General features: G+C 48.0%; 1 protein-coding gene and 1 non-coding gene across 6 annotated transcripts in view; both read left to right on the top strand.

Annotated features, from left to right (window-relative positions):
* Positions 1 to 14,016: 14,016 nt before the first annotated feature.
* Positions 14,017 to 27,644, top strand: part of NDRG4 (NDRG family member 4) — a 39,545-nt gene continuing 25,917 nt past the window's right edge. Inside the window, exons 1-2 of one of the 5 annotated variants that reach the window (XM_074370648.1) lie at positions 14,998 to 15,609; positions 16,587 to 16,680. In XM_074370648.1, the coding sequence (XP_074226749.1) occupies positions 16,599 to 16,680 (82 nt within the window). In that variant the 5' untranslated portion in view covers positions 14,998 to 15,609; positions 16,587 to 16,598. Of the gene's footprint in view, positions 14,151 to 14,505; positions 14,965 to 14,997; positions 15,610 to 16,586; positions 16,681 to 27,644 lie in introns of those variants that run through there. The other 4 variants (XM_074370649.1, XM_074370650.1, XM_074370651.1 and 1 more) reach the window with 4 other exon arrangements.
* Positions 24,133 to 24,205, top strand: TRNAA-GGC (transfer RNA alanine (anticodon GGC)). Its single transcript has one exon. It is a non-coding gene; the product is annotated as a tRNA-Ala (tRNA).

Below are 27,644 nucleotides of genomic sequence, written 5' to 3'. Positions count from 1 at the left end.
TCTGTAGTGCATCTTGGAGAATGCCTGCTGGAGGCAGAAGGGCTTCTCACCTGAGTGGTTCTGTGGATATCAGATGAAACCCGACTTTTTCCCCTTCTTTTTTGAGAGTGCTTCCCAGGCAGACTGTTTACTCCTTGGGTACCGCAAGGGGTGAGATCCTCACGCATCACTCAAGGGATCCTGACGTTAGAGGTTTTCAACTCCCCACCCGGATGGCCTGGGATGGCCATAGGTCCAGGCAGGCTCACTGACGCGTGAGTGAGCACATTCAACTCATCCAAGAATGAGATTCTTAGATCAAAGGAGGGGCAAGGAAAGGAACCTTTCTGGAGAGAAGGCCACCTGAGCAGGAGGAGGAATTCCACGTCCACATGGGGAGGGGCAGGAAGCTGCTAGATCTCTCTCGGTCAACTAAGAGGGTCTGGCCCCAGTATGTGCTCAGTGAACTGCTTCTTCCATAGACAGGAGTGAATGAATGAGCACACCTTACAGAGGGACAGAGTACTCTGCAGGGAATTTCCTAGGACTTCAGAAGGCCTCAGTACATCACTTGGCAGCGTGCCTCAAGTTTGAATTTGTTAGTCAGATTTTCACCACATTTGCAAGCCACCTGTTATTTACTTAATATTTGTATTTAAAGTACCCCCTCCTTTTCTCTCTCTCTTTACCTTTTTTTTCACTTAAATATACCACTATGGCAAATGCATGTACAATGCAGATGCAATGATTCTAGGTCCCATTTGTTTATTTTTGCTTTTATCTCTCTTGCTTGGGTAGATTGCCCTAGAAGAACCTTGCTGAGACAGATGCAATGATTCTAAACTTGAGGCTGGTCTCTCTTTGTTTAAAAGGATGAGCAAGAGCTAGAGAGATGTAAAAGACACCTAGCACCAGACAGAGACTTCTTTGTATAATCAGCACTGAAGGGAAAAACTTACCATGAGGTGCACTGTTGCCTAATTAGGTGTCAGGGTATTCACTCAAAATCATCGTGTCCATCTTCTATACAACAGGAGATGCAGGCACAGATTGGGATGTTATGAGCTCAGTTGCAAACCACCACAATAAAGCAAGTATCACAATAAAGGAAGTCCCATGAATCTTTTGGTTTCCCAGTGCATGTAAAAGCTACATTTACTCTATGCTGTAGTCTTTTATTATAGTATTTAATTTAAATTTTTAATTATTTAATATCACTATAATGTTATGAGAATTACCAAAATGTGACACAGAGGGATGAGGTGAGCTAATGCTATTGGAGAAGTGGCACTGACAGAACTGCTCAATGCAGGGTTGCCCTAAGCCTTCTATTTGCATTTAAAAAATAAACCAACACAACATCTGCGAAGTGCAGTAAAGCAAAGAACAGAAAAACAGGTTGTGCCTGTATATGTCCTGGGCTGCGGGGACACTGAAGTACAGAAATGCAGGACCCCGCCAGTCAGCGGCCTGCAGTCTCAAGGCTGTGCTCTCCGGCTGGTCCAGTGAACCATCCTGCCGCCCCTCTGGGCAACCCTCTGGGGCTTCTCACTTTCTTTAGGTTGAGGTCCTGGGTTTCTCTCCTTCATTCACAGGAGGCCAGCGGGTGCTTGGAGCCTACACCGGGTTGCCCAGAGCCTTCCTGTTGAGTTCCCCATCTTGCTGCAGGCTTATTAACTTACCATAGTTTCAAGGTAATGATGAACAAAAACAGTGTTTTGAGTTGTCTGTAACAACTGTCATGTGATAGGAAAATATCTGTGATTTCTAATGCAGCAAACACACTAATACTGCTGAAATTACTGTGGTTGGTTGCTTACAACCATAATTAAGGGAAATGCTAGGTTGTAGTTAGAGGTTGGTAAAAAGAAAGATACTGTATTTTTCGCTCATTGTTTTAAAATGTAGGTTTTATTATCATTCAGGTATGGTAAGGCCAAACAGAGCAAGAGATGATGGCCATTGAAAAGATAGTTTGTAACTCACAGATCCCAAGAGGAGAGGGTGACACCATGCCATGGCACACGAAGCCACATGGAGAAGCACCAGGGTCGGTTGAGAGGCAGAGGAACCAGGAGGAAAACACAGATAAGAGCCTTTCCTGTGGTTTCTGTGGGAAGGAACCAGTGAGGAAAGATAAGCAGGCTTCGGATTGGCTGGTTGGAATCATTTCAGTGCTCTGTGGAATGGAGGGGGCTCTTCTGGTTGGTACCTGCCCAGGGGAGACAGATGTAAAATGGTTCAGACCCACTTAGGAAGAGGGAAGGGTGTTATCTTCTGAACCTAAGTACAACCCCTACCCTATGACCCAGCAAGTCCTCTTAGCTCTTTAGCCAAGAAAAATTAAAACATATGCTCACCAAAAAAAGATTGTACAAGAATGTTCATAGCAGCTTTATTCATAAAAACCGAAAACTAGAAATGGCCAAGTATCCATCAACAGGAGAAAGGATAAACTGTGCTTTTAATGGAATACTACTTGGCAATAAAAAAGAAACAAAACACAAAATACATGGATGAATCTCATAAACATGTTAAGTGGGAAAAGCCAAACAAAAAAAGAGTATGTTTTATTTATATGAAGTTCTAGGACTGGCTAAGTCATGCACAGGACAGCCCCCAACAACAAAGAATTATTTGGACCGAAATGTCAATAATGCTGAGCTTAAAAAATAGTGGAAAAAAATCAGCATGGTGGTTGTCTCTGGGGAATGGAGGCAGGGATTGCCTAGGGATGGCTATGAAGGAATTTTCTAGGGTGATGGTAACGTCCCATAATTTGACTGCAATTTGTGTTACACAAGTGTATGCATCTGTCAAAATTCAGGAAATGTAAAGTTAGGATTTTTTCATTTTATTGTATGTAAAGTTTAGATTAAAAGAAAAAAACTGAAAAAATCGAACATTAATGAATGACATGAATGCTGAAATATTTAGGGGAGTGCACTGATGCCTGCAATTTACTTTGAAATACAGTAAAAAATAAGATGGATTGATGGATGGGTAGATGGATAAATACACCTATGTAATTCTTTACATGGAATTCTCTCTGTTCAAATAACTGATGTGGCTTCTGTGGTCTATGTGGACCTTCACGGGTGGAGCCATTCTAAAAGGCAAATATGATCATGCCATTTCCCTGCTGAAGACCTTTTAATAGCTCCCCATCTCCTACTAGGCAAACTGCTTAGCCCATCATTCAAGGCTCTTCACCATCCAACCAGTGCTTAGAAACACATGCCATATACCCTAAATTGTAGTCACAGCCAGCAACTTGCTGTTTCATGAACACAATTCTAGCTTTTTTTTACCACCACTCCCTGCCCTGGGAGACTTTGTACCTCTACTTCTTTTTGCCTGGAATGCCTTCCTTTTCCTCCTGGAATGTCACCTTCTTTTCCTGGTAAACCCCTATTCTGTGTGTCAGTTACTTCCTCTGGGAAGCCTTCCTTGATTTTCCTCAGGGAAAGAAAGGAACCGCCTCTTCTGGGCTTCCTCAGTGTCCTCCCAGATCACTTTCCAACTGTGTGAGGCACTACCGCCTCCTCCCAGAGTAGGGCCTGCTCAAGGCTGGGGATCCATCCCCGCTCCTCCCCAGATCCTGTAAAGCTGCCTCTTTTAAAAATGATCTGGTACTTTAGATTCTCTATGATTTCAGACTGTCCTTCAGCCTGATTACTACACCTGGACACACCGACAGTCAAGACCTTCCTGTTGGAGAGCAGACACCCCAGTCACAAAATGGAGGTCTCAGCTCTGAGCTCCACAGGGCTGGTGTGAGCATGGGTTCAGAGAGAGAAACGACAGTGGGAAAGTATATGGATGACAATGAAATGACAAACAGTTCAGTGACCAAGTTTTGAACGCACATTCATTTTTGAAAAATGAAACTATTAAATTAGCAAAGAGGAACACATCAGACCCAGCAGAGCTGAGTTACCAAATGTCTTTCTGAAATAATTAACTCCAGGCAGCAGGCATTGAGTATAGTCACTGCACGTGGCAAGGGGCCGCAAGATTGGAAGGTGGAAGGTTGCCCTGGAGAAGGGTGTGTGGAGGGGAAGGGGCTGTGCTAGGAAAACAGGCATTTCCACCAATACAAGGAGGCTCTTGAGAAGAGGGGTGAAGAGTACATACAGGCTTGGAGATCTGGGCTATTGTCTTTGGTCCACCACTTAACAACAGTAAGATTGCTACGAAGTTTCCCCAAGCCTTGGTCTTCTCATCTATGAAATGGGGATAATCTCAGTTCCTACTTCATTGGATTGTGGTGACAAATACACAGAACATTTCAGATGGATTAGCAGTCCCTGGTCAGCAGTCAAGGCTTGCGGGTCATTACTGTGGTCGCTCCTAGGATGAAAGAGATGGAGTAGGTTCACCGCCGATTTCAGAGTAGGAGGGGGCTGAGCACCACCAAGGTCACCCACGTGACTTGGAACCTTAGAACCAGACTTGCTGATTCACTCTAGGCAAGGAATCACATAGCGAGATTAAAGCAGGCAAAGTTAGCTTCAAGAGCCTCTGAAAAAATAGATTGATCCTGGTGAACTAGACAGCTCTGGCTGCAGTAATGCTGCATAGCATACCCCCCAAATTCAGGATGTTTGTTTTTCTTGCTCAGGGATCTGCAGGCCGGCTGGGGCAGTTCTGCTCCAGTCCATGGGATATTGTCAGGCCTGCTCCCTGCATCTCATTCTGTGGCCCAGGGTCTGTAGGTAGCAGCTACCTGGTACGTGTCCTTCTCAGTTCAACCGGCAGGAGTGCAAGAGCCCACCCACCCTCAAATGCACATGAGAGGCCTCTGCTGATGTTCCAGTGGCCAAAGCAAGTCCCAAAGCCAAGCCTGCAGTCCGTGGGGGGCAGACAGGTATACTCACCTGAGTGGGGAGAGGAGGGGAGGGAATACTTAATGAACAATACTCCAGTCTCTCATACCTGGAATAAGCAAAACTGCAGGACCTAAAGGTTTCTAGGTGCATCACGCAACCCTCTCCCTCCCCCCAACATTTACCAAGCACCCACTGGCTGGACCAGGTACCGGGTGTAGTGATGAGGATGCTGGCACTCAGGGCTGATCACACAGACACCTGAGTTGTCTCATTATCAGCAGGGCAGGCTCTTCAAGTTGGGCTCCCAAGTCTGGGGAAAACTTTGCTGGGATCCAGCTTCGCTTACTCCTCTGTGCTCCCAAGGAGGGGCATTCGCAGAACAAATGTTAGTCGTCCTGGGTCCAAGAATAGTTACAGTGATTGGAAATTGATCAAGCTACAGAAACCAATGATGCTAAATTGGAGGATGTGGGAGGTGATGAGATTTGGGGAAGCCCATTCATTCCATTTTCAGGGTCTTGGGTCTTAGGATGGAGGACAGGGAGCCTAGGAGACAGGACTCTGGAAGGACTCATTCCAGGGGTATTTGGAACAATCCCCAACAGGATGCTCTAATTTCTCATAGTAGGTCACCTGCTTTGAAATCATTGAGGAAGCTCATTAAAGACACAGATTCTTTGGTGCCTCTGGTCCAAACCAGTGTCCTGGGGTCAGGTCAGGGGCTGTGTGGGTCACAGGGTCTCTAGATGATTCTGAGAAACTTCAACCAATCACTCAGGACCTGGGAGTTTTGAGTTTAAAAGTGAAGAGGAGAAACAAATGCCTGTCCTCTGGTTTTATGTTCTAATAATTGCCAGATGCCTTAAATTCTGAGGAAAAGGGAGAATGCTCAGTCCAAGGAGTGATTTTTGTAATTTCCTGGAGTTTTCATTCTCATTTTCTGGAATCCCATGGTGCTAGCCATGATGGTCAGCAATCACTCATTTTACAGACATGGAAACTGAGATTAAAGTGACCCAGCTGCTGCCTAGACACCAACCAGTTGGGTCTGCAAGTCCTTGGCTTCTCCTTCCCTTCCAGGTACCCTTCCTCCCAAGAGTTTGTGATCCAATTTCTGGTGTACAGCATAAAAGTAAACTGATTATACTTCAATTAAAAATGGGAAAAAATTTTAAATAAAAAATGGAAAAAATTTAAAAATGTATATATAATATAGAAAAAAGTTTGTCATCCAAACTCATTCTTCCTTGCCTTGAGGGAGGCAGGATAGGGTGCCTTGTTGAAAGATGTTTATCACTGTTTACTGTCCCTCAGGCCCTGTGCTGGTTGCTTCACATGCTTTGTCAACTCAGGGAGGTAAAGAGGAGGCAAACAATGTACAGAGAGATTGAGCAACTTGCTCAGTGTCACACAGGTCCTAAGCTGTGGGCTCCAGAGCCCCTGGGGAGGGTCCTGCTTCCAACCTTAACTCTTGGCCCAAGTATCTCTTCCCAGTCCCCATGTTGACTTAGCTTTTGTCTACAAGACCCAGAAGAAGCATCTCAAACGTGTTCAACTGTGAGCACTTAAATCCATGCCCCCTGACTCGATATATAACATACACACATGCACTCCTCTCATGACACGTGCGCACATATGCACACGCACGCACACACACCATCACCCATGCACACACACTGACAACTCAAACCAGGGCTGTGTTAAGGGGATGGTGAGTTTGGACTGTGTGGCGGCTGATGCTTTGCCCAGGAAGCTGGAAGCCTGAATGTGTCAGCCAGCTTGGCAAAGAGGAAACTGCTTACAAGGTGGCTCTCGTGGGTGGGAAGAGGGGACAGGCTGTGCCACACACCAGGAGCCTGCCGAGACCCAAAGAGGCTGCAAGGGGGAGGGAAGAAAAGAGAGTGAGGATGAAGGGGAAGGAGGCGCCCTTGGTCCTCTCCAGGGGACACAGTGAGGTCACAGCTCTGGCAGGCAGCATCTGGGCCCCTGCAGGAGGTAAATAATGGAGCATAAATAATGCATCAGGGTGAGGCAGGGGGCAGCTGGTGAAAGAGAGAGGTTCAGGACTTGCAGCCAGAAGACTCACAAAGGAATCCCACCCTTGACTCAAATGGCTGGAGGCCTCCCTCTCATGAGCTGTTTCCCAAAATGTAAGCCAGGGGCACTAATCATAATGACCGGCCACTGTGAGGATGATAAGAAAAAACAGGATGAGAATGAGTGTGGGCAGAATGGTCTGATCCGAATGTGCAGTGGTGTTATTGATGTTACAACCATTACTCCATCTAGAAGCAGTAGAGTGCAGTGCGTAAGAACAGAGACCCTGAGCCCCACTGCTTTTGCTCAGACCCAATTACTGGCTGGCTGTGACTTTACCTCTCTAGGCCTCAGTTTCCTAATCTGTAAGACAGGGATAACGATGGCACCCATTTCATGGAACCAGTATGAGGGCTGAATGCTTTGAGGATGCTTGGAACAGTGCCCTGCACAGAGGAGAAGGACACAAGAACTAGCTGTTCCCTCCTCTGGTGGATTGGCATCATCATGGTACTTACATGATGGGGCTTGGTTGTTTTTTTTTTGTTTTTTTTTTTGATGGAGGATCTGGGAATTGAACCCAGGACTTGTGTATGCTAAGCATGTGCCCTACCACTGGGTTATACCCACCCCCCCCAACAGTGGGGCTTGTTATGGACTGAATGTTTGTGTCCCCCAAATTCATATGTTGAAGTCCTAACCACCACCCTGCCCAACCCTCCACCAATGTGATGGTATTAAAGGTTGGAGGCCTTTGTGAGGTGATTAGGTTATGAGTGTGGGGCATTCATAAATGGAATTAGTGCCCTTATAAAAGGATCCCAGAGAGGGAAGGGTATAGCTCAAGTGGTGGAGCACATACTTAGCATGCACGAGATCCTGGGTTCAATCCCCAGCACCTCCTCTAAAAATAAATAAACCTAATCACCTTCCTCTACCAAAAAAAAAAAATACAATAAATAAAACTTAAAAAAAAAAGAAGACTGTAAAATACCAGGGTTTTTTGTATATATAGTTTTATTGAAGTATAGTCAGTTTACAATGTTGTGTCAATTTCTGGTGTACAGCACAATGCTTCAGTCATACAGGAGCATACATATATTCACTTTCATATTCTTTTTCACCATAAGTTACTACAAGATATCGAATATAGTTCCCTGCACTGTACAGCATGAACTTGTTTATCTGTTCTGTATATATTAGTTAGTATCTGCAAATCTGTAACTCCCAATTTATCCCCTCCCACCCCTGCGTCCCCTTCTGGTAACCACAGATTTGTTCTCTATGTCTGAGAGTCTGTTTCTGTTTTGCAAATAAGTTTGTTTGTTTGTATTTAGGTTCCACATATAAGTAATATCATATGGTATTTTTCTTTCTCTTTCTAGCTTACTTCACTTAGAATGACATTCTCCAGGTCCATCCATGTTGCTGCAAATGACATTATTTTATTACTTTTTATGGCTGACGAGTATTCCATTGAATAAATATACCACAGCTTCTTTATCTAGTCAATGGACATTTAGGTTGCTTCCATGTATTGAGTGCTGCTGTGAACATTGGGGTGCATGTATCTTTTTGAATTAGAGTTCCCCCTGGATATATACCCAAAAGTGGGATTGCTGGGTCATGTGGTAGGTCTATTTTTAGTGTTTTGAGGAATCTCCATACTGTTTTCCATAATGGTGCACCAAACTACATTCCCAGCAGCAGTGTAGGGGGTTCCCTTTTCTCTGCATCCTCTCTGGCATTTATCATTCATGGGCTTTTGAATGATGGCCATTCTGACTGGTGTGAGGTGATACCTCATTGTAGTTTTGATTTCCATTTCTCTGATATTTAGTGATAATGAGCATTTTTTCATGTGCCTATTGGCCATTTATATGTCTTCACTCGAGAATTGCTTGTTTAGGTCTTCTGCCCATTTTTGGATTGGGTTGATTTTTGTTATTGTTGTTGTTATTAAGTTGTATGAGCTGTTTATATATTCTAGAAATTAAACCTTTGTCACTTGCATCATTTGCAAATATTTTCTCCCATTCCGTAGTTATTTTGCTTATGGTTTCCTTTGCTGTGCAAAAGCTTAAAAGTTTAATTAGGTTTAATTAAATTTGTTTATTTTGCTCTTATTTCTATTGCCTGAGTAGACTGCCCTAGGAGAACATTGCTGAGAAGTTATGTCAGAGAATGTTTTGCCTATGTTTTCTTCTAGGAGATTTATTGTGTTTTATCTTATATTTAAGTCTTTAAGCCATTTTGAGTTTATTTTTGTGTATGGAGTGTTCTAACTTCATTGATTTACATGCTGCTATCCAGTTTTCCCATCATTACTTGCTGAAGAGACTGTCTTTTCTCCATTGTCTATTTTTGCCTCCTTTGTTTGAAGATTAATTGACCATAAGTCTGTGGGTTTATTTCTGGGCTCTCTGTTCTGTTCCATTGATCCATATGTCTGTTTTTATGCCAATACCACACTGTTTTGATTACTGTAGCTCTGTAGTATTGTCTGAAGTCAAATACTGTTTTTAAAAAAAAAAGGATCCCAGAAAGCTCTCTCAGCTCTCCCCTACATGAAGACACAGTGAGAAAACAGCTGTCTGGAACCCTGAAGAGGGTCCCCGCCTCTCCTTTCCCACTGAAAGCAGGGTTGATCAGGCCCCTCAAGCTCATGATCATGGCCAGGAGCAGAGTTAGGGTCAGGAAAGCCTGGAGGGCCACCCACTGCCCACCAGGAGGGCTGCCTTTCCCTGGAGTAATTCCCACCCTTCAGGGGAAACTGAGGAAACTCTTAGCTTTGGTCCTTGTGACAAAGTATAAACTTTAAAACATTAGGTCCTGAGACTGAGACCAAATAGTTCCTTCCAGGCCTGCCTCAGGGTTTTGTTTTGGATTTGTTTGTTTGTTTTTTGGTTTTGTCTTTACTTTTTATTTGAAATAATTACAGATTTACAGGAAGTTGTGAAAAAGCACAGAGAGGTCCTATGTACCCTTAATTCAGTCCCTCTCAATGGTAACAACTTACAAATACAAGATCAAAAAACTCAGGCTTTAAAATGAAATTAGCACAATCAAGAAGGTGGGGCTGGTAACCACTCCACTCCTTCCCCAGGAGTCCAAGAATCTGCATGGGTGAACAGACAATCAGGAGACCACACACAGGTCTCCTTTCAGGGGTGGATGGGCTGGCCTTAGGGCGGTCAGAGACCAAGTAGACAGGCAAAGGGAGGCTGCAGAGTGACCTTAGGAGGTCATCCAAGAGATGTGGGCCAGGCTGCATCTTGGGGTAGATCGCTAGCAACGTTGTTTCCAACAATGAAAAACTGGAAACATCCTAACTGTCCAACACTATGGGATTGGCCAAGAAAATAATAAAGCATTCACATAATAAAGACAGTGCAACTATTACAATCACATTGCAGAAGAATTTTTATCAGGGTAAATGTTCGTGATGTACTGGCAAGTGAAAAAACAGTGCCAAAAATGTGTGCAGCATGACTCCATGGGGGAAAACACACACATACACACAGTGATGAAAGACATACTCCCCCCACCCACAATGTTAGCATGTTAACACTGGTTATCTTTAGGCAATGGAATTATGGGTGATTTTAATTTTTCCCTCTTTACTGAGTTTTCTGCATTGAGTATATATGACTATTGGAATTTTTAAAATATATTATCAGATCCACCCCTTGCCTTGATTTAGCACGCACTGGGGCTCCATGAGTCTGGTAAAGCTTCCGGGGGGTGGGGTGGGGGGGTGGAAGGGCATTTTCAAGGAAAACTGGAGGGGGAGGAGAGAGTGGGGTGTCTGGAGTTACCTGAAGAGCAAAGGGCAGGCACTGCAGGGGGAGGACCTTTACTTGCTATGGGAGAAAGCGGGTGGCACCATGATCAGTGAGTGGTCCAGGATGGTCCAGGAGCAGGGAGCAGATAATCTGGTAACTGGTGAAATTCTGGAGCCAGGATGAGGCCAGGCACTCACTGCTGCCCACCTGCTCATTCCAGCTTCCTTACCATCTGCTCATGAACACCCAGCATTCTCCACCTCAATCCAGGAGCTCCTGTGGGAGGGTGGTGGCTACAGCATGCTCAGCTCTGTGCCTCCCTGAGCCTAGCACAGGGCCTGGCTGACCAATGTAGTATGGATGGATGCTGCTCTCCCCTAATCACCCCCTTATCTTTTTTTTTTTAATTTTCTTTTATATGTTTTTATTTATTTATTTTTATTGGTGGGGGGAGGTAGTTAGGTCTACTTATTTATTTTTAGAGGAGGTGCTGGGGATTGAACCCTGGACCTTTTGTATGCTAAGCACCTGCTCTACCACTTGAGCTACACCCTCCCACCAATCACCCCCTTTTCTATCTCCATCTGCTGACCTTCTACCTCTCTGCTAGCTCAGATGCATCCTCCTTCATGAAGCCCTTGCTGACCCCTCCAAGTCCCCACTGTACTGAGTGGGGTCAGTTATACATCTTAGAGTCTGCCCAGTACCCAGATTATGGGACTCTGAGGTGGTTTCTTCCATCAGTGCACAAACGTGAAAAGCAAGGTCAATGCCTGGTCTGCTCTGGCTTCTCCAATGCACTCAGCACAGGGCTTGGCACTGAAAAGGCACTCAACTAAGCCTATAAAAGAAGAGAAAGAATCCTCTCTTCTCTCCCTGAGACCATTTGACTCATGATTAATGAGTGGGGAGTGTCAGGGGGACAGTTTCTGCTCACCCTCCCCCTGCTAAGAGAGGAAGCTTCCATGGCCCCCAGCTCCTCTGCACCCCTGACCCCACCTGCTGGTTCTTTTCACTCGCTCCCAGTCATGGTCACGCGGGGACTGGAGAGGGATAGTGACTCAGCCCAATTCATCACCACAATGGAAAAACCCAGTCACCTGTCCTCCTGGCAACGGGACTGAAGCAGCCTCTGCATCTGGGAGGGCAGCAAGCCATACTGTTCTCAAGGTCCTTTTGTCTTTCACCTGCTGAAAAATCAAAGACTAAAGGATGTAGGTGCATCACCATTGACACTGTAGATCTGCAGTGTGATATGAATCTCAGTGACCTGGATGGTGTGTTCCCTCCATCCCAGGCTCCGAGTTAAGTGCCCCTGGGCATCATCTCATAGCAGTTTCACAAGTCCGTTGTTATCTGAAGTGGGCACTAGTCACTCTTTGGCCACCAGCATCTGACACGCCTTTCTACGAGGCAGATCCACCTCCCACTAGGGGAACTGAAAACATCTTTTCCCAGCCTCCCTTGCAGCTTTGACAGAGTGCCTGATGTGGGCACCTCCAATCAGACATCCATTCTTGATTGTGAATTAGAAACTGGTGACATGAGCAAACCAAGACCACGCCAAATCCATTCTTGACAATGTGGCAGCAGCGACAGAAGCACCTCTGGCTTCAGAGGCAGCCATTGTCCTGATGCCAGCATCCCGTGTCTCTGCCCAGGGGCAGCACTGGCTGCAGCATCTATGTCCAGGAGTGGTGGCAGTAGTGGTTTTGATACCAGACTAACGCTGCAGGGTTAAGACTGTTTCCCGAGATCCTGAGGGCTGCCCACCTTCCTTTTAACAAAGCCCTTTTCTGCTTAAACCAGACAGAGTGGCTTTCTATTTCCTGCAGTCACCCAGACTGACACGTTAGCCTGAGTTTCCAGATGGGAAAATGAAGGCTCAGAGACAGATCTTCAAATAGGCTGGGTCTCGTCTCCAGCTGTGGTACAGGCCAGTCTCTGCCCCAGTTGTTTACAAATGGTAAGAGGGAAGTCCAGAGAGGGCAGCAGCTTTCAAAGCATCTTTCAGGTAATGAGGAAGAAGACTTGAGGGACATGTCTTAGAGGCCCCTGTCCCAGCCAGCAGCTTGGCCATCTGCCATGCTGTGCTTTCTTCTGTTAAAAACCCGGCCACCGTGCCCGCCCCCAGACACCATGCCTCCCTCGCAGGGAAGAAGAAAAGCCCCAGAGCAGAAGGGACTGAGAGCTTGTCCTTCCGCTGACTCAGCTGGGACTCCTCTGCCCCATGTGACTGCCTCCTCCAGAAGGGGCCCGGGCTCCTCTCCCTTCCTATCCCCTAAGAATCTTTGCTTGATGTAGTAGCCCCCTGGGAGGGCAGTGTTCTTATAATCATATTGCTTCGTCTATTGAGTCTACTTTTTTAGGGGTTCAAATCCTCAACTGGACCCCCGTGAAAGCCCACTTGGGGTTCATGAATTATCTGAGCCAGGTGGGTTTGCCTATGGCAGAATGCTGCACACAGATAGATACGTCACAGTGTCAAAAGCTCCTATTAGGCAACCTTTTACGTCCTCCCGGGGCCTGTATTCCTCCAAGGAATTCAGAACAGGCTAGGCCTCACAGTTAGGTTACTAGAACATCAACAATCAATTTTGTTCAATGGCTAGATCTGAAATTACTGGAAAGGGTAGAATTCAGAAAACCCTAAAAGAAACTTTAATGCAATAGTAAAAATTTTATCAATAATCATAGGGATTGTTTATTGAGCACTTCAACTGTGTGTCTGGCACTATACGAAACATTTTATGCCATCACTTAATTCTTACAGGAACCCTCGGGTCAGCATCATCCCAGTATTACAGAGTATGACGGCTCAGAGAGGATAAGTAACTTGCTGGATGTCACACAGCCAGGAAATTGTAGAACCAGCTCTTAAGAACTGGCTCCAGACTTGTATCTAATAGAATCAGTGTTTTCCTGGATGTTTTGGACATAGAGGTTTACTCTGTCACCACTGACTTCCCCCTATAATCCCCTTTAAAAAGGAGGAAATTGAGAGGCAAGGATTTCCCCAAAGTGAGCCCCAGAGTGGTAAGAAGAACCCAAGTTTGCGGCCTCTTGTGCAGTTTAAATACTGTACCCAAAGTAGGAGTGTGCACCCCACCTGAAGGCCACCAAAACTTACCAGCTTCCTAAACATTGGTGAGTCAATTAGTTCAAGGTCATAGTAGCTTCCAGGGAGGCCTGGGCTGAGAGAAAGCTGGGACTCACTACAAACCAGCCCAGATAAAGGTCCAGTGAAGAGGGGAAAGGCGTTGCAGGATTTTATTAACCTCAGCCCACCATCCCGGACCTCCCAGATGACCTAGTCCAACACAGTCACTGCCGGGAAAAGGCTGGACTCCACAGGGGCAAAGCCCCGCCCAAGGTCAGAAGCAGAGCCTGAACAGAACCCCGGTCTCCAGGAGCCCTCCTCTTGAGCTGTCTAGCCCAAGTAAATTTTTTCATTTCCATTCTCCCTACAGTAGGACTCCACCCAGGGACTTCGGCGCTCCCTCTTTTGGGATGACAGGTGAGGGCAAACTCACTGGGCCTAACCAGAGTGAGTCTGAGGACGACAGGGGTCCCCAGTTCCCTTTCCTGCTCGCTCAATGGAGGGTGAACAGGCGGGAGCAGAGACCTCGCCACATACTGTGGGGGCGACCCTGAGGGCCCAGAACACTTTTGCCTGGAGTCACTCCCGCATGAGTTCCCCAAAGAAACCCTCGGGTTCCGAAAACGGGGGACGACACCCCAAGCCCCCCTGAGCACCTGGCTCTTCCTGACCCAAGGCTTTTCCCCAACAGTTCCCAGCCGGCGAAAGGAGCGGCGGAGTGGGGTGCTCTCTCCTCCGGGCTGGGGTTCTCCCGGGGAATCGAAACAAAGACTGAGGCAGAGGCCGCCCCCTCCGGCGGGAGCCCGACGCCGCGCGGCTACCAGGGGACTGGAGGGGCGGGCGGGGCCTCCCACTGCACCCGGCGCTCTCTAAGTGGCGGGGACCCTTCCTCCAGGCGCCTGCAGGAGGTTAGGAGCTCGAGTGTCGCGGCTTCCCGCTCGCCCACCCACCCGGCGCTCCAGACGTGGCGGGAGGCGGAAGCCAAGCGCCTGGGACAGCCTCCGGGGTCCAGCCCCAAGGCCCTGCCCAGGCTCAGGGCTGAGCGCCCACGCCCCCGGCGCCCACTTGGGCACGCCCCCCGCGGCGCACCGCCCCCGGCCCGGCCCCGGTCCCCGGCAGCGGTGGCTCTAAGGAGGGGCCTCGGCAGCCCGCACCTGCACCCGTGCGTTGGTGGCGGCGGCGCCGAGGCCTGTCTCCCCGCCTGCGCGTCTGTCTCTCTCGCATCACCTCGGTGAGTCGGTGGCGCCCCAAGGCCCATCTCTCCTCATCCTCCGGCTACTGCGGCCACAGCCAGCCCCTCGCCCCGGCGCAGCCCCCGCGCGCTACCCCAGACCCCGGAGCCGGCTGCCCTGTCGCCCAGGCCACACTTGGCCTACGAGGGCGGAACCCCCTCGCCACTCCACCCCTCCCGGACTTTCCCCCGCCCTCCTGGCCAGACGCGGGGACCCCCAGGGCCACGGCCCAGCGGCCGCCAGCGCCTCCCAGATCGTGATACCGGGGGCGGCCAGGCCTCTTTGTTCGGGCGGCGGGCGCAGGGGCGCCCTCCCGCCGCCTTCCGGAGTGTCACCCGCACCCACCCGGCGCGCTCCCTCCGCCTCCCGGAGTTCACCCCGACCAGGTGGCGGCGGGCGTCTTTTAGGGGTGCGCGGTGGTGCAATTGGTGGATTTTTTTAAACCAGTTTGGAGGGGGGAGCGCTGCGTGGGGGGGGGGGGGGCGAGAGCGCTCCCGGCTGCTCCTCCTGCTTTGCTCCTCTTCGCCTCCCGCGCTCCTCTCCCCGGCTGGGCGGTGTGCATTCCCTCGACGCCGCAGCCCTGAGCTAGGCAGCGCCGGGTGCCGAGATGAAGGTGCTGGGACACAAGATCGAGCTGCTGACAGGTACCGCTGGCCCTTCCCCGCCGCCGCCCCTAGTTGCTGCCCTCGCCGCCCGCTACTTTCCAAGTTAGAGAGGGACCCGGGCGCGGTGGCGGGTGGCCCGAGATTTGGGGTGGCTCGGGTTCGAGCAGGAGGAGGGGGTGCAGATACCAGCTAATTACTAGCTTGTGCGCTGCAGGTTCCTGTGCGGAGCCCGGCCCCGTCAGAGGACTTGGGGCGGTGCCCTGTCCGGCTTTGCTTTCTGAGTTCCCAGGGCTCGGTGCCCGGGGCAGTAGGGCGCTTTTGGCTTGAGCGAAGGTCAGAGGAGCGGCCCCCTGGAGTCTCTGGCCAAGCTCTCGGCAGGCCCCCAAAGGGGAAAGGGAGCCCAGAGCCCCTGACCTTCAGTGTGGCTGCGTCCCCCAAGAAAGGAGCTCCCTGCGCTCCCAAAAGGACCTTAGCTGTGGGCCTCTTATTTCCTGCTCCCTGTGACAATCTGAGCGCCTCTCCCCAGGAGGAAAAGTTACTTGCTGGGAGTGGAAGCTAAGTGGCCAGGAAAGTGGGAGCCAGATTAGACTCAGATGCAGAGGCCCTGGGATGTGAGAGAGGCTTGAATTGGGAGTGATGTGAAGCAGAGGCTGGAGGGCTTGGTGTGCGTGGGATGGGGTGGGTGGTGGAGTTGGGTGAAGTTTCTGGCTGTGAGTACCCTTAAGGTAACAGTGGCCACTCCTTGGTTCATGCCAGGCTCAGAGAGAAGGGAAGGTGGGGGCTGTTCCTTGAGCACTGGAAACGCTGGCCAGGTACTCAGAAGTGCCAGGTCTAAGCCCAGGTAGCCACGGGGCTGGCACTCCCTCCAGTCCCTTGCCATCTCTTACCTGTAGCACTAAATTGAGGTAGGCTGGTCCACCTGACTTCAAAGGGAACTGAGGGGTGGAGGTGGGGGCAGAACGGCTGAATCTGTTAATCCCCAGAGGGAAAGTTTGTACCACTTCATGGATTTTTAGAGCCCTGGATGCATGATGGAACTCCTGGATCCTTACCCCTCTCCTCCTCCAACACCAGAAGGCCCTAGAAGAAGAATGTTCGTGGGAGATACGGGTGAGGGCTACAGCAGGAGTCCAGGCTTTGGGGTCCCAATACAGTGGACCCTCATCTTCTGGGTACAGGGGTCAGGGCCCCTCCTCCCTCATCAGGCTAATCTAATCCTGGCAGACTCGCTAAGCGCCTGGCCAGGCAGGAACAGGACTCCCTCGTCACTGTCTTGGGTCACGGGCTCCTGCTGCATCTCTCCAGGCCCTGGGAGACATCCCTCAGTGGCCTTTGCAGCCTTTTCTCTTTCTCCAATTACCTTCCACCCTCTTCCTTGTACCATAGATCTCAGTTTAAATCCCAACCCCACTGCTGGCCTGCTGTGTGGTTTCAGACAGGCTGCTTAACTTCCCTGACTTCAGTTTTCTTGTGGAACAGTTGACCCCTTCCTCTGAGAGTGGGCGTAAGGCTCACTGAGATAGCACAGGTCACACACCTGGATGGGGCCTGGGCCTGGTGGGCACTTCATGGGCTTCGTCTCCCCTCAGGTTCCTTGGTTTTGCCTGACCCTGTGATGGAGGACTCCACCTGCCCTGTCTGGTTGGCCACTAGGAAGTTTGGATCTGTCCCGACCCACTTTATCCCTGTCACATGCATCTGTGACATTTTGACCTGTCTCCTCCGTTGGATGACGAGCAGGTCACAGGTTGAGGGACAACTTATTGTGGCAGCATACAGCAAGTGCTCAAAGATTGTTGACTGAGTCCAGGCTCTCACAGCCCACGCATCAGCTATGTCCTCAGGATAATTTCTTAGAGGTCTCCCTGCCCCACATCAGTGTTAGTAAGTTATTTCACTGAGCCTTTTTGTTAAACTCATATTTCTGTAGCCGTTTATAGTTTTCACAATCTCCCGTTTGATTATGACACCCGTTTTACTAGTGAGGTCAGTCACTGCCTCACGTTATACAGCTGAGAAGAGGTGGAGCTGGATTTCAAATCCAAGCCCCAAGCTATCCCATGTTTCTAACTGCCTGGCTTCGGGCCGGTCTCTTAGCTGCCCTACACTTCACTTTCCTCATCTGAGAAATGGGCTCATCATGGTTCCTACCTGGTTGTGAGGCTGTATGTAAAATTTTGAGTGTGGCACCTGGCAGGCAGGCAGCAAATGGCAGCTGTAGGGCTGTAGTCCCCTAGCTGCCTCCTCAGTGCCCTGGGGTCTCCTCCCCTCCCCACTCTGCTCTAGTCACCAGGTTCCCTTCCTTCAGAAAGTTCTAGTTCCTCCTCTGGGTTCTCCACACAATCCAGATCTCCCTGAGATGTGCCCTGGGGGACCCTGCTTGGGCCTCAGGTTCCTTTCCTGTGGGATAAGGTGGGGCCTGCCATCTGGGTTGGGCCCTACGGGCTGGATATCCACAGCTCTGACACCAGGTGGGGGAAGCCAGGCATCTCTCGCCCTGGCCCCCCCTCGGGGCTGGAAGGATGCCTGTGGGTTGTCATGCGCAACCCAAGCATGTCTTTGTGTTCCAGAGAGGAGGGGCCTTTCCGGGAGGCTTCTCGGGTGACCAGTGCTTAAATGGCCGGCACTTAGTTTCCAGACTTTCTCACAGAGTCCTTCCGGGGCAGGGAGGGCAGGGATTTAGAAATCAGAGGATGAGAATTTCAGGGTCTCCTCTCTGCTTCTCAGCTCCTGAGCAAGTTCTTAACTTCTCTGAGCTTCAGTCTGCTCATCAGTAAAGTGGGAATAAAGGCCCCACCTCATTCGCCTGATGAGAAGGAGCCCAGGACACGGCCCGGCCCGCACGCAGGCTCACCGCCGTCCTCACAGGGCGGGGTCTCTGTGCCTTTTGTCGCTGGGTGCTTTTTTATTTCTCAGTGTGATGGGGAAAAGTGGGACATTCGTCTGTTTGCAAGTGGGAAGGTGATGGCTTTTGTGCATTTGTACTCCCACGGAATGTCTCCTAGGTGGTTCGGAGTCAGAGCTCTAAAATGGCAGATTTGCAGCTCTGAAATGGTCCCTTGGGAGCCTCGGTATTGGACGTTGGAAATTTTTAAAAATATACTTGATGTGTGATTAAAAAGCAAAACTTTGGCCAGTTTAACCTGGATTTTTGGTATCATTTTGATGCATGGAATATATATTTACATAGTGTTTGATTGTTGACAGGTGTGTTGACCCATATATTTTATATGTGGAGGAAACAGGCATAGATTTATCCCAGAAGGCAGAAAATAAGACCCTGAATCCTCATTTCCAGTTTGTCCATTATAGTAAATGTCACTGCTTCACTGGGGTGTGAGGGCCACCTAGGTGAGTCCGGAGGCAGGGTCTGTCGAGGGGGAGTGGGGAGACGGGCACGCTGTTCCACTGGTACGACTTCTATGAAGGGTGAGTTGGCAATGATGTACCAAAACCTTAAAAATACGTATAATCTGTGACTCAGCAGCTGAATTTTTAGGAACAAATAAAGATGTGTTCAGAGGTGTTTGCTGGACGATGTTATCCCATAGTTGGTTATAGAAGAAAAAATAAAAACTGGAAACAACCTAACTGCCTAACAGTAGAGGAGGTTAAATAAACAGGAGTGCGTTTATACCAGGGGACCCCAGGCAGCTGTGAATTATGCTGTCAAAAGTGATTTAGCCACCTGAACAGATGTCTCCTTATATACATGTAATAACGTGATGACAGCTCACACATGGCATTTGTCGTGTGCCGGGCACAGTCCTAAGCACTTTTTATACATTAACTCATCATCATAACAAGCCTATGAGGTATGTGCTATTATTTTCTCCTTTTAACAGATAAGGAAACCAAAGCACAGAGAGGTAAAGGAACTTGCTTAAAGTCACACAGATGGCAACTGGCTGGCTGAAATTTGAACCAGGATATCTGGCTCCTGAGTCCAAAAGATGTTTCAAAACAGTGTTTTTTGTTAAAACAAACAAACAAACAAACAAACTTTATCAGTGAATAAATCAGCACTGAAAATGAAAGGATCTAAGCAAAAATGTTAACAGTGGTTTCCTCTGGTTACTAGGAGTGTATGTGATTTATTACTTCTTTTTGCTCTTCTATTTTTCTGACTTTTCTCAGTGAATGTGTATTGCATGAAATTCAAATTCTATTTTTAAAAACAAAAAATTAACAAATGCACAGGGGAAAGTGCTAAGCGCTGGGGTTCTGATGGAACCAGTCCTGCAGGAATTCTGAAGGAGAGCCGAAGTCCAGGTGTGTTCTTGGAAAACTCTAGGGAAGAAGAGTCATTCACGGTGGATATTGAAGCTGGCTTTCCATGAGTACAGGGAGGAGGAAGTCGCTTTAGGCAAAATGAATAACACAAAGGTGGGGCCGCAAGGCTGTGGTGCGTGTGTGTACATGCACTCAAGGCTGAACCATGGTCCCCAAACATACTTAGATCCTAATTCCTAGAACCTGTGAATGTTACCTCATATGACAAAAGAGACTTTGCAGTGGTCTTTCAGTTAAGGATCTTGAGGTGGGGGGATTATTGTGGATTAGCCAGGGGAGCCCTAAATGCAATCACATGTATCCCTAGAAAGTGGAGGCGGAGGGAGATGCGACCACAAACCGCAGAAGAAGGTGACGTGATGTCTGTAGCAAGACACTTCACTTGCTTCCGCTGCTGGCCTCGGAGATGGAGGAAGGGGCCATGAGTCAAGGAATTCAAGGTACGCAGCTCTAGAAGCTGGAAAAGGCAGGAGAACAGATTCTCCCCCAGCACCTCCAGAGGGAGAGTGGTCCTGCCAACACCTTGATTGCCGCTCTGGGTCACTGGTTTTGGACATCTGACCTCCAGAAATATAAGACAATAAATATGTCTTATTTGAAGGCATCAAGGTTCTGGTGATTTGTTATAGCAGCACCAGGAAACCAATGTGGGGGTGCGGGCAGATCAGGCTTGGTGCCTCAGCCTCAGCAGAGGCTGGCCCCACGGGCTAGTAGACAGGCCATAGGGTTGGGGTCTGGAAACCTGGTTCTGATCAGGCTGCAGGCTGAGCCAGGCTAAGCCCACAGAGTAGTCTTGAGGATCAGCTGGGAGAGCACCGGGACACTGCTTTGTAAGCGGAAGGGCATCACCCAAGCACTGACAGGGTGTGAGCTTCTGTATACCTAACACATACCTGGTCTCCGTGTCATGACAAGAAATCTCTTGAGGCACTCCCTTCTGCTTTTCTTAATCCTTAGGTGCTTTAAACTCCAGACCACAGACGGAAGGTATCCTTCAACCAGAATGACCACAAGTCTTAAGCCCCATAACCAATAGCTTTGAGGACCAAGCTGTTTTTTTTCAGTTCACATGTTGGGGGATGGGGTGGCAGGGCAGGTGCTGTGTGCCTGGTGATGCTCTAGTCCTCGGTGGGTGAGAGTACTGTCCTGTCCCTCCTAAGTACAGGCCGGTTCCTCATCCATCAAATGAGAGCCCTGAGCCCAAGGCTTCCAAAGCCCTTGCCAGCTCCATGGTATTCCCTGTGAACCCAGCATACTGGGACGGGGCAGAGAGGGACAGTGGTCAGGGGTAGTCTGGAGATCCCTTGCAATCCGAAGTGGCCCCCGGATGTTCTGGGGCTCCTTTTTACCATTGCAGCTTTGGCTTCATCTGATGGAATTGCCTGCACTGGAAAGCCCTGAACTGCTAGTGTAGACTGTGGGGTTGTCATTCAAGTGGGTGGGAAGTCCTGCCTCCGAGCCCACGAGCCCTCTGACCCCACACCCGGGCCTGGCTGCCCATGTGTGACCTCCAGACAGACAGGTGGGGTACTGGCCTTCGCTTGGCCCCTCTGGACTGCACAGGAGAAAAGACCTTAGGTGTTCTGTTTGGTGTCTTGTTTGCAAGTAATGGAAACAACTTAGACTGACACAAAGAGGGGAATCTAGGGTGTCTGTGCAGCATGGTGGGCCTAGGGCCACACGAGACCATCAGGCTCTGCGTTTCTCTCCCCTATTCCTATCGGTTCTGTTCTTTGGGTTGGTTTGGTTCCAAGTATGCATCTTCCTCATGATGGCAAGATGGCTGCTGACTCACATACCATCCTCCTAATAACCCCAGCAAAGAGATTCTCTTCCCCAGGGATTCCGGCAAAGGCTTGGTCCTGATTAGAGCCGGTGCCCCTCCCTGAACTCTCTCTGAGGCCAAGCCATGTGCTGTGTCCACTTGGTCTCCGCACCCCCTCCTCCCTCACTGGCTGCTCCTGCTCACTCTGTGCTTCGCTGCTTTCTTCTCATCTCCTTTTTCTGGGGCTCACCCTGGGACCTCTTCTCTGTGTCACTCACTCCCTAGCTGACCTCATCTAATCTAGCAAGTTCCAGACACCATCTCTGTGGTGACATCTCCAGCACCAGCCTCTCCCCTGAAGTGCAGACTCTTATAACCACCTGCCATTTGTAGCCCCACCCGGCTCAGGTCTAAATCAACTGCCTGGGCTTCCCCCAGCCTCTTCTTTCCAACGTCTTCCAACTCGTAAATGGTAACTCCCTTCAGTGGCTCAGGACAAAACCCAAATCACCCTCACTCTTCTCTGTTGTTTGCCTCCAAGCCCCCTCACCTGAAAGTTACACAAAGGCTGGACTTTTTGTCTGTAATGGTCAGTCTTTTATCTCTGGTTCCTAGAACAGTACCTGGCACATAGCAGACACTCAGTCAATGTCTAGTGAATGAATGAATGAGTGAGTGAAGGAAGGACTTAGGCTTGGGCCACTTGGCCACCCCTGGGGCTGTGGTCATCCCTGCCTGAACCACATGGACTGAGAATGGGGGAGGGGTGACATTTCCATCAGCAGGTGCTGTTACGGGAAGAAATGGCCTGGGGTTGAGCAGCCCCAACTCAGGGGCCCCCCTCCTTCAGATATTGAACATAAGGTGGGAAGACTCCGAGAGTTGCTTGGAGTGGGGGCATCTCTGCCAAGTAAGTGTTGCTCCTCAAAACACAAATACATGAGGTAGTTCAGAGAAGGGGGCTTTCCAGGAGAAAAATGCCCAGTAAGAAAGCTGCTCCTTCGGGCTCTCTCCTTCCTGCAGACCATGTTGCAGACTTCTGAGCTGGAGGAGGTGGTTGCCTTGGCTTTCCTCTTTGATTCCTGCACAAAGATCCAGGACATATGTATCTTTGTTTCTGGAACATTTGCCAAATGAGGCAAAGATACAGGACTGAACTGAGGCACCCATGTTAAGGAAACGAGAATTTGTGGCAGAAAGTGCCAAACTGAGCTTTCTAACTTCTGATTGTGGGTCATGGTTACCTGTGCTGATACAGTCACTGTGAGCTTGTAAGAGGTGGGCTGGAGGGGGCTGGCTCACTCCTTGAAGTGAGAACAAGAGCGGAGAGAATGCCTTCGGGGACTGTGCTGCCCAGGGACCAGACAGGGGAGGCTGCAGGCTCTGGATCAGCCCGAGCAGTTCCCTGTTTCCCCTCGGACAAGGCCCGTCCTCTTACTTTTCTTTGAGTTCGTTTAGCACAGTAGGCTGGGTCTCCAAGAAAAATGTCCCAAGTTTAGATTAGCTTCAACGGTATGTGACAGAAAACCTCAAATAATAATAGATTAAACATCAAAATAGAAACAGACTCATATGAAGACATAGAAAACAAACTTATGGTTACCAAAGGGGAAGGAGCGGGGAGGGATAAATTAGGAGTATGGGATTAACAGATACACACTGCTATATATAAAATAGATGAACAACAAGGACTTACTGTATAGCACTATATATATAGAATCACTTTGCTGAAACTAACACAATATTGTAAAACAACTATACTTCAAATTTTAAAAAATAGATTTAACAAAAAATGTGTGTATTTCCCACTTTCATAAATAGAATCTGGAGATAGGCCACCTAGAATCATGGCTTCATGATTCTCAGGAACCTGGACTCCTATATTGCCACTCTGCCATATTAGTATCCTGCCTCAGGGTCCAGAATGGCTGTTCAGGCTCCCACCATCACATCTGTATTCCAGTTGGCAGGAGAGAGGCAGGTTTATTGTGTCTATGTTTAATACCTGGAGCCATGTTGTGTATGGAAACAGAGTTGACACGTTGGTGCTGTGCCTCAACAGAAGAAAATTTTATAAAAAAGCTATGTTCTGGCAACTCTTAAGATGCACTTTTTTTTCATTATATCTCTAAAATACAGCTTCTGTTGGTGAGGTGGGCACCAGGAGCTGTCCTTGCTATCACATGGTCACCAGAATTTGCAGCTTACAGGGAAATCCTAGCGTGAACAGCAGAGCACTCTTGGGAAATGCTGCACCACCGACATTATTGATGTCAGAGGAACTGGGGCTTCTTGGAAAAGCATGGGCAGCAACGATTTCAAGACAGAGTGATTCAGAGACACTGGACCCTGATTGTGCAGAAGTTTTAGGAAGACCTTGAACAATTTATTTCACTTGTGTTTTCCTTTTAAAAAATGTATAAGAGTGGTACAGCAATGATACTTCAATTTAAAGATAGAATGTACAAGAGTGATAGTCGCTTTTAAAAATCTGGGTCTGGGGTGGAGGGTATAGTTCAGTGGTAGAGTGTGTGCTTGGCGTGCACGAGGTCCTGGGTTCAATCCCCAGTACCTCCATTAAAAAAAAATCTAATTACCTTCCCCCTCCCCAAAAATCTGTGTCTAAGTCTAAAAGAATAAAGTATTTTAAAAAATGAAGTAAGTACCAAAAATTTCCAAATAAGAACCCATTATGTGAGTAGCAGTTCTGAAATTACTTTGTGTGTATACTAGGAATGAACAAATAAACAAAAATATTGGGGATAATGAGAGCCAGGTTTCTCATTGTGGAAGAAAAAAATTACAAATAAAGAAAGGGAAGAAGTTAGAATAAACTGTGTGGTGTTGAATAGTAATTAGAGGTATCAGTACAAAATTTTAATATACATACAGGTTCTTAGAGGTGTGTGTGTGTGTGTGTGTGTGTGTGTGTGTGTACACTTAAAAATATCTGTAGCAATGAGCATACCTAGTGCCTCTTGGTTTCTAAATATCATTCTCCAACAAAAGGAACCAAGCAGGGCTCCTTGGAGAAGTGGTTGATTCCACGGTTGAGGCAGAAAAAATACAAGATGAGTTTGGAACATTATATGGGGCTAGAAAATTAGAAACTACTCAAAAAATGATGGACATGTGGTGAAAGGACCCAAGAGCCAGCTTGAAGGAACTCCCAATGGCCAAATCTGGCATAACCAGAACAATAAAAAAATAATAGCAAAGGATTATAACCCACAGGATAAAATAAATAATTGAATAAATAAGTAAATGGAGAGAAGACAGCTCATTTTCTTCCAGGAGAATTCCAATTAATAAATGTAGAAGGGATGATGGAAATGGAAAATTATCATTAAGTAAATACTGCAGTAATAATTATAGGCAAGAATCATCAATGGTTGCTAAAATTAGTGGACAAAAGGATGATGCGAAACAGGATGTTTGCATAGTCTCAAAGTACCTTCCCACAAGATACTTATTGATTACAAAGGGAAAAATAGTAACTTTACACTGGAGAAACCTGGCAGACACCACCTAAATCGGGTGATAAGTTTAACATCCCTAGCAATGAGACAGATCGACACCCTACACCCCATGAAATGGTACAGTGACAAAGGCACATCACTTCTGTTGTATTCTTGCTGAAACTGCATAACCTCGGTCTAATCATAAGAAAACAGACAAATGCAAACTGACGGATGTCCTGCAGATTTAACTGATAAGTGTTTTTCAAAAGTGTCAGCATCATGAAAGACAGACTGAGGAACTGTCCCCGACTGGAGGAGACTACATGACACTAAGTTCAAGGTGGCATCCTGGATTGGGAGACTATTGAGGAAACTGGTGAAATTCGTCTAAAGTCTGCAGATGACTTAGCCATCTCGTATCAGTGTTTTCTTTCCTGGTTTCTCTAACTGTATTGAGAGTCTGTAGCATGATGATGTCAGCGAGAGCTGAGTGAAGGGTATGTGGGAAGCTTCTGTGCTTTGTTTTTTCTATAAACCTGAAATTATTTCAGAAGAAAAAGTGAAAAGATAGTGGGCAGTATTATGCCTTAATTGGCAGGGTTTTTTTCTCTTCTATTGGTACATAAAACGTTAGTGTCATCTTTAGAATTGATGCTATCTTAGATTTGATAAGATCTTCTATGTAAAATAAAAATGTCCCTTTTGACCCTTCCAAGCCTTCCCCAGAGGTGACTGAGCATTGTTACAGTCACCCTGACTCATTTGAGGAGCTGATTTTTTTTTTAATTTGAAAATATATGTACCTGTTCCGCACATATATTTTTCCCATAAATGGGCTTATTTATACTTACTATTCAGTGAGGTAGCTTTTTCTCTTAACTGCATATTTTAGGTTGCTTTCCCTATCTGTCTGAGTGGAGCTGCCTCATTTTTAAAATAGCTACGTAATGTAAATGGTTCATGGTTTATTTAGCCATTCTCCAGACAGTCATTTGGGCGGTTTCTATTTTTTTCCTATTCCAAACAGTGCTGCAGCAAGCATCCCTGTGCATTGCCTCTAATGTTTTCCTTTAGGATAAATACCTAGAGACAGAATTGCAGAGTTGACAGATAATTTGCATTTTTACAAACTACCAAGTTGCCGTCCGGATGAAGCTGAACCCACTGCACTTCAGCCAGTGGTACATGAGAGTACGTGTCGTTTCCCCACAACCTCACCGACACTGAACGCTTTCAGTCTCTGAATCATTTACAGTCTGAGTCATTCATTCATTCATTCCATCTCATTCAACAAAAACATATCAAACATCAGAAAATATTAACAATTGTTTTGGTTACTATTGTTGTTGTTGTAAGGATGTGATGGTGAAAGGTATTCCCGGCAGAAGGAACAGCATGAACAAAGGCACGTGCTTCCTGTGGGTAGAATGGGCCTACTGAGTCAGCTGGGGTCTTTTGTTATGAGTGTCAGAATCCAAATTTGGCTGCCCTAAGCACAGTGGGAGTGTGTGTGTGTGCACGTATGTGTGTTGGCAAGGTGGTGGTGGTTGTGGGGCGATAGGAACTCATAGGCCCAGATCAAGGAAAAGGCAGGAGAAATGGTCTGGATCAGGCTGGACATAAATCAAGGGGCCGTAACCAAGGAGAGGAAATGGAGGTTGGGCCAGAAAAAAGGTTGTGTCCCCTGCATCCTCCTGTCTGGCCACCTGTTCAGGGAGACAGAATCCAGAGTCCATGCAGAGTGGGGTTTAGGAGAATGGGCTCTGGGGTCCCTTCCTGGATTGGCCAAAGGGGGACTTGCCCCAGGAACTCCTTCCTTGTGCCTTTTTTGGTCTCATCTTTGAAATGGGGATGCTGAGGGAAGGTCTAGTTCATCCCAGCCCCACCTCTGTGCTGTACTAACCCTCTGAGGTCAGGATGGGGACAGAGAGAGTGATATGAAGGGCCAGCTTCCTGGCTGGCTCTAAACCCTCTACATAGTGCAGCTGGAAGTTGAGTTCCCGATTTCTGGCGTCCCTGAGTTCTGATCTGGGTTTCACACTGTGGTGCTTGGCGTGGTTTGTGTGGTAGGGCGTCGGGTGCCCAGGCTTGAACATGAATCCTGTGAATCTGTGGCACAGACCCCTCCTCCAGGAAGGAGCTCCAGGCCTAGGTGGACTCTGCTTGTTCCATTTGCTTGTGACTTTTCTTGAAATAAGTGGCCCTTATAACCAGGACTTTCAGGAGTGCATCATCCACAGGGCACCTTGGGCCATGACCTTGACCATGACCTGCCACAGTTCCCCTCACTCATGTGGTTGAAAAAATGCAAGCCATTCTATAGTTCTCTCTTTTGTAGTTTGGTTTCTTCCTGTCCCCCAAGGTCTGGTTCGCCTGCATCTCCAAACTTTACCCTGTTGATGTCTGGCCTTCCTTAGCCTTCAGTTCCTGTGTTTCTCAGTGGGACAGCTCTGGGTGTCTTGAGGTGGGGAGCAATGCTTCACTGTGCAGCCCTGTCCCTGCACAACCTTCCTTGCCTCTGGCTCCTGGGCACTAAATGCTGTCAGAGCAGTTGC

The sequence above is a fragment of the Camelus bactrianus genome, chromosome 9 (genome assembly GCF_048773025.1).
Source record: "Camelus bactrianus isolate YW-2024 breed Bactrian camel chromosome 9, ASM4877302v1, whole genome shotgun sequence".
Classification (NCBI taxonomy): Eukaryota; Metazoa; Chordata; class Mammalia; order Artiodactyla; family Camelidae; genus Camelus; species Camelus bactrianus.
The sequence above is the reverse complement of the archived record's forward strand: the minus strand, read 5'-3'. Positions and strand labels throughout refer to the sequence as shown.